The sequence below is a fragment of the Cyprinodon tularosa genome, unplaced genomic scaffold (assembly GCF_016077235.1).
Source record: "Cyprinodon tularosa strain WSP-4 unplaced genomic scaffold, ASM1607723v1 ctg409, whole genome shotgun sequence".
Taxonomy (NCBI): domain Eukaryota; kingdom Metazoa; phylum Chordata; class Actinopteri; order Cyprinodontiformes; family Cyprinodontidae; genus Cyprinodon; species Cyprinodon tularosa.
Genome location: NW_024039129.1, coordinates 952,344 through 959,702, shown reverse-complemented (window position 1 = coordinate 959,702; position 7,359 = coordinate 952,344). Strand labels below are relative to the sequence as shown.

Here is a 7,359-nt window from a genome sequence, read left to right as displayed (position 1 = left end):
CGGTGTGGTGCGGCTCTGCGGCTCCGGCAACAGGTCCGGAGATTTAACAGAAGTTCACTTGAGTTCACGTAACTTCACGCGATAACACGGCCCAAATAAGGATATTTGCGAGAGCTTGTTGTGGAGGGCTCCGGCACGCCGCAAGGATAGCTTTCTTGCAGAATTTTCTGCAGCGCCGGAGTGTCTCGGTAACCGCAGCCGGACAGCTCAGCAGCCAGTGAGAGAGGTTTACGTCTTTTTAATGACTTGGAATCACTGCGGCGCCGCACCCACCGCACCGCAACGGTAAGACCGGAGTCGGTGTGAGCCTGGGGTAAGGGTGGCAACGGCCACCCTTGGCCCCCCATCTACCTCCGCCCCCGTCTGTTGGGTCTTTAAAATGTGAACAAGTTTCTCATAATATGAGAAAAGTCCATAAAAAATTATATATATATATATATATATATATATATATATATATATATATATATATATATATATATATATATATATATATATATATATATATATATATACAAAATATCAAACATAGTCTGGTTTTATTTAGTAATGAAACTGCCTCGCCTTTACTGTACTTAATAGGCAATGATGGGATCCTCCTGTGAGCTTCTCAGATGTCAAATCGCTCAACCAGGGGTTTTCTCACGCATGCGCACAAGCATAGCACTATCTCATCGAAGGAAGGGGAGAGAAAAAAAAAAAAAGAAGTTCACACACAAAGCCACGCCTGCGCGGTGCGCCTCTCATTTACAAGCGAAGTTGCTGTATCTTTTTAGGAAGCTACACGCTTTCTTTCGACACCCAAAGGTCGCGTGGTGTCAGGGACGCGCCTAGTCACGGGAACAGAACCGGAGCGCGTTCGCGAGGAGAGTGCAAGCTCGCGCCTCCGAACAGCGAAGAGAGAGTATCAAACAGCGTGCAAAGGGGTGGCGGTGGAGGGGGGGATCCAGCCTAATGGTTTACATTGATTGGGTCACAACGAGCAGTCAATGATTTGCGTGCAGCAGGCTGTGGTCCTTCACGCGCCCCGGCTTTTATTCTTCAGATCCTTTGTATTTTGCACGGGGAGAAACTGACACAGCAAACTCATCTGTATGATCGGGGAGCAGGAGCGCACAGTATGGTGCGGGAAACCAGACATTTATGGGTGGGAAATTTACCCGAAAATGTACGGGAAGAGAAAATTATCGAGCACTTCAAGCGGTAAGTCTCATTATTATTATTATTATTATTTTGTTGCTTTCTTTATTTTATTATAGCATCCCCCAGTCTGCTGTTTTCCTTTCTTTTCTTTTTTTTCTCCTCCTAATCAAGTCGGGATGAAACAGGAGGTTCAGCCTGTAGCGAAGTCCTATTTGGCAACTATGCTGTCAGCTTTCTGCATTCTGAGCTGATCCACTCGTGGACATATGGCCACGGCCACTCATTGCCTGCTAAAACTTGCGTTGGCTTGGTTGCACATTTCCAACCAGGTTTTTTTTTACATTAGGACTTTTAGTGCAGCCCAACAAAAAAACGTACGTTAAAGGCTAATAGCAGGCAATGTAAACAATCCAGCCTTCCTGGGAGGAGGGATTGGAGGAGGGAGGGAGGAGGATGGGGGGGTCTGGAAGGCATGCACGCCGCAGCTTTGTTGCAGCCTCGCTGGCTGAGGAGCGCTGGATGCCCCGCTGCTGATGTGCAGAGCTTGGAGCTCAGTCTGTGGCAGCAGGCTACTTGTGTTTACTTTCGTGCGCAGAATGCTGGTCGCCTCTCCCACATGAAAACCGCACAGCTTCCCCACAGCTGCTGATGCTGAGCTGCACAGCCAGCAGCGCGTTTCGCTTCAAACCAAATCACATCCAATTCTTTCTTAAATTAGACCCTCATACCTCCTATGCTCTTCTTGTATATTCCATTCCCCCCTCAAAAACAATAATTATTTAAAAAGCATTTTTTTTTTACATTAAGCTTTTATATTTATTTTTTTTCCTGGACTGGAGCGCAAATCGTAGTCTATCACGGTCTGTCTGCGCGCTCTCGCTTCTCTCTTCTGGGGCTGTCAAGGAAATAGCAGCCCGCTCCTCCGCGCATATGTGCGTAAAAACCCAAACCCGATGGAAAAAGGGAAAAAAAAATACAAATAAACACTACTTTTAAACCTAAACATGGCTTTTTGTTCTGAATTCTTACACTTCTGCCATAAATAGGCTACACCAACATAATCTTGATTAACACACACAAAATGAAACTGAAATGTTTGGCATGTTCCAAAAATAGTGTGCGATGTAATAATCTTGCTGCTGTCGGAGGCTTTTGTTTTCTGTCGATGCGATGAAGGGACTGCAAGAAACAGAGGCTCCCTGTCTGGTTCATAGCGCTCTGCAGAAGGCGCAGCGATGGGCTGCCTCTCTATATGCTGTTTTATTTACATAATCCCTTGGTATGATGTGCGTAACGATATGTTTTTCCCTTTGAGGGGGGGTTGGTAATGAGTGGCAGGCTGGTCTTGCAGCAGCAGAGTTGGTTGAGAGGGAAAAAGGCTGCTGGAGAGTCATTTTCAGCACCGCTCATCTTAACCCCAGAGGTAGTGGGGGTTTATGCAGGTGCATGACAGCCCAGTGTGTGATAGAAGTCATTGAAGATGGGGGACGGCAGAATGAGTAAGCAGTGTGAACAGCATTTCTAAAATGGCGTCTGCTCAGTATTTGGAAAGCATGCATGCCAATAAATGTATGGATGCTGGGTCAGAACAGAGAGGCAGCTTCTGGTTACCTGACAGCAGAAGCAGGTCTTGGAAAGGGAGACAGAGCTCTGTATTTGCATGGTCTTGGAAATTAAATAGGGCTCATATCTCTGTTAATCTACCCACTTGCAAAGTTGGTCGTTACAGTTTTATTAAAGGCAATTTATCAGACTGGTTTGTTTTATAGCTTTGGGTCAGATACCGGATTCAAGGTGTACCCGGTTCTGGGAAGTTATTCTTTCAAAACCAAAGGAAAAAAAAAATAATAATAATAAAAAATATAACCCTCAAACAAATGAAAGTTTTTGATTAGAACTTTAGAAAAAAAGGTGGCAAGAAATCTTACTTTTTAAAAGTGTGCTGCGCATATATATCTATTAGGGATGTAAATAATAATTGTTTTGTATCGATGCATCGATCCAATGGCTGACGATCCGATGCATCGACACGTCCGCAAGTATCGATTTATGTTAATTTTTATCCATTTGCTCCTGAACCTAATTCTGACTCCTGTGCTGCGGTGGCGCTAAACCTATTTTGCCCTCCTACATCGCTTCCTTTAAGGCCAATTTATACCTCTGACGTATAGCATCTGCCACCGTCAAATCTGTCTCTGCGCAGAGGCTCTGCAACCGTCGGCGCACACCTCAAAAAAATCCTGACTACACATCGGATGGTCGCAAACCCGCGCACACCTCAAGTGGAAGTACGCAGACAAAAAGCAGCTGTGATTGTTCCTTGGTATACCTTTCTGGCTGTCTGTTTGGTCGATTCGATCCCGGGGCGTGCCATTTTTAAAAACAGAGGAGTAATAACAACAATGAATAACCATGACGAAAGCTTGTTTGAGGAGGTTTGGACATTCAATCACTTGTACAATGCCTCAGACATGTTGTTTCGAAAAATAAACACCCCCGCCAGTGCCGCCGAAGAAGTTCTTATGACCATCCACTGAAGTTCTCGCGAGTTCTCCAACAGGCTCCCCCTAGCGTTTGCTGGGAAACTGCTGTGCGTCCCTAGAAATTCCAGACCGATGTTGCAGAAGCATACCAGCAAAACTGGTTTGCGGCCAGACGCAAGCGACATTTGATGTGTGCGGTTGTAGAAGTATAATCTGCCCTTTAGCCACTACCCTCTTTCCGCTTGCACACACACTCGCGTAAACACAGAGGCGTTAGTATTTTTCAGGGAATGGGGTTTTCATAGGCCTAGGTGGAGCACAACTTTGCTACTTCTGTTATTTGCTGTTGTTTCTCAAATAAAATGCATAACGATATTACAGATTTCATTGATTTATTTCAAACATTTGAAACATTGTCTAAAAAAAAAAGGTTAAAAACAATTAATCAAATCGAATTGTAATGTGGTGTATTCTTGAGTATCGAAAATAATCGAATCATTGGGTCAGGAAATTGATACTGAATCGAATCGCCATGAGGGGTGTGATTCACACCCTTAATATCTATATATATATGTATATGTCGGTATATGTGTATATATATGTGTATATATATCTATATATGTATGTATCATCTCATTTATGTGACAGAAAAATTGTGTTGTTGAGAATGTTCAGTCGTGATGTGGAAAGGAAAGCGTCGACCGTCACCTGTTTCGAATTAACAGTTAGGAAGCGATGAGAGGCAAACAATTGATTGCGTGCTCTCCACCCAGTTTCTTTATGTTTTATTTCAAAATGTCTATTTCTCTAAACACAACTGTAGCTTAATTTATCTGTGGATTAAAATAGTAATTTAAGAGATAGATTATGATTATTTAAGGTAGTTTCTTTGAGGCTTGATTAATAGGGGTTTGTGTAGATAGTCCTGAAGGCTAAAGGCGGGCATACACTATATCATACAATTTTCCAGTATCGTGAGAATTTTCTGGATCGGGACGAGTTTCAGCCTCATCGTGCGTCCTGAGTCATGTGGTATACAGGAGGTAACGAGGGGCGATCAGCCTCTTGCGAGCACCTCTCAATCAGGATTTGTAAGTTCTGGAGAAAATTGAACATTTTTGAAATCCAGGCGGCCGTCGTAAAGTGTTCGTGGGCAAATCCTGCTGTTGAAGCAGAGCTACGAGCCCATTTACTAGAACGTCGCTCACTGCGCACGTGCAAACAAGAGAGTTCTTGTTCTTCTTCTTCCAGATTAACAAGTCCGACCAGCGCCATCTCTCGGCGCTGATTCTGACCTGTGGCTTTTGGACGTCCAGTGTGAACACTTAGATTGCATCAGAGCATCGGGCCGCACAGTGTAAGAACATACATCGTTAGCTGAGAACTTTTAAACCCTCTGGTTTCGTTGTACAGTTTGAGCTCTAACTGAGTGTGACGATTGATAATATCGTACAGTGTGTGCCCGGGTTAAGAGAGGCTAAGACTGAAATGGTTTCTACCAATTTAAAGCCGCCATTTTTCCTTTTCTTTCTATTGATTCATGTAAGGCATGTTTTATGAAACTTGAAGCCATTGTTACCTTTACATCAGGCATTAAATTACACAGAAGCAGGTGGTTATTTTTTTTTTTTGAACTGGAAGTTGGTGGTGGTGCGGTTCCAATGATCTTCCTTCATGAAACATGATCATAGTACCTCTTAAATAAAAATAAAAAAAATAAATAAATACATTTTTGAAAGCCTAAAACATTTTTTTTAAATTGGTTACAATTTTTTCCTTCAAATTTCTATCCATCTGTCAGGAAAAAAAACTTTCATGTTTTCTTCTCAGCGTTTTTTTTCACACAGGAAGTTTATCGGTGGTGCACCACCTCTTGCCTCGATTTCCTGTGTAAATAATTGTCAGCTTCTGACTAAATAACACCTAAATGCAGCCCAGAGAATGACCTAAAGGCTCATGAACCCACTTTAAGATAAATCATTATTTCTGCATTACATTTAAGAGTTGCAATTTTTATACAGCTTTTTTTTTGTACAATGAAAACAAAAGGAAACCTGATTCTGTTGTTTTACGATTGGAGTTGTTTTGAGTCACTATTGATCTTGGACCTTTTTGTATTATGGGGAGTGTTGGCCTAGTGGCTAGAGCAGTGTGCTCTGAAAAGATTGCAAGTACCCGGTTCGATCCCCACTGCCTGCACTCTGGGTCCCTGAGCAAGACCCTTAACCCCACACTGCTCTCCGGGCGCCACACAATGGCAGCACACTGCTTCCCAAGGGGATGGGTTAAATGCAGAGAGTAAATTTCTTTATTGTGAGATCAAAAAAGTTCTATTATTATTATTATTAGCCCTTAGATTCAGTATCCAGGACCAACCTATCTGGGCTTTTTCTATCCCTAAAATGTTACATCATACAAATGTTGACAAACCTTCATTTTTATCATTCGTAAAATGACTTAAATGTCTATAAATAGGTGGTACCTCTGCATTTTCCAACATAAAGTACTACCCAAATACAACTTCACATGTTTGACTTCTAAACAACTTTCTTTTGCTAATAAAATCATACTCAATTTTCTAAAATATAGATTACAAACCATGATCACTGTGTATTTATTTTTCAGGGAAGGCACCTTTCCCCTTTCTTTCATGTGCTTATCAAGTTACTTAGTACTTTTTCATGCATATGTGTTTATTAACATGCAGCGTTTCAAGGTTCAAGTCTAGTTGCTGGGTTACTGTTGCTTTGTAAGAACTAAGGACCGAGCAAAAGCAATAGTAACCGAACCGCAGTGTCTTTCACACACACACACACATGCATTTGGAAAATCACAAATGAACGTTGAATTAAATGAATACTGCCAGCTATTTCAAAGGTTTCAGGGTTTATGAATTTTTACTAGTAACCTTGATGATTTTTTTTTAATCATTGTTTCTTTGTTTTTCCTCCCCCCCTCAGATATGGACGAGTGGAGAGCGTCAAGGTCCTGCCCAAGCGAGGTTCAGAGGGAGGAGTTGCAGCCTTTGTGGATTTTGTGGACATTAAAAGTGCTCAGAAGGCTCACAATGCAATCAACAAGATGGGAGACAGAGACCTGCGCACAGATTACAATGAACCAGGAACAATTCCTAGTGCAGCGAGGGGTCTGGACGATAGTCTGTCCTTAGGCTCACGTAGCCGGGACGTGTCAGGGTTCACAAGGGCGACTGGGGGGGCCGTGTACGGCGCCCCCACGTCGCTCCACAGCAGAGATGGACGCTATGAACGCAGGCTAGACGGGTAAGTGGAGAAAGTTCGCCCTCTGAAGACAGAGCGAACCTTGGTTTGTGGTAATTGCCTTTCCGCCAAGCATCTATCCACCATCTATTCATTTACTTACTTAGGGGTAAAGAGTAGAAGTCATGCCCAAGCATGCAAACCGATGGGAATCATCTCTAAGGTTCTCAAAGTGTAGCCAGAGCTCTCGGATTCACACTTGACACAGATCTGTTTCCTAAATGAAAGCATGTTTGTAAAAGAGAGCATCTGCTGCTCTGTTAAGGAGGTAGGAGTTTAAACAGCTGTTGGGGATCAGGTTTGTTATTTTGGTCATCTCTGTGAGATGCAGTGATCAGTTGTGGAAAACAAGGGGCAAAGATTGGATACCGCAAAATTTCCCAGGATTATTGGAAATTACTGGAGAGAGAAAAAAAAAAGAGGGAGAGAGGGAGTTAAAGAAAGAGAGAGAGAGT

General features: G+C 42.8%; 1 protein-coding gene across 1 annotated transcript in view; it reads left to right on the top strand.

The window, feature by feature from the left end:
* Window positions 1-724: 724 nt before the first annotated feature.
* spen (spen family transcriptional repressor) overlaps window positions 725-7,359 on the top strand; it is a 31,761-nt gene continuing 25,126 nt past the window's right edge. The window contains exons 1-2 of the mRNA XM_038298498.1: window positions 725-1,203; window positions 6,587-6,907. Of these exons, the coding sequence (XP_038154426.1) occupies window positions 1,121-1,203; window positions 6,587-6,907 (404 nt within the window). The 5' untranslated portion in view covers window positions 725-1,120. The remainder of the gene's footprint in view (window positions 1,204-6,586; window positions 6,908-7,359) is intronic.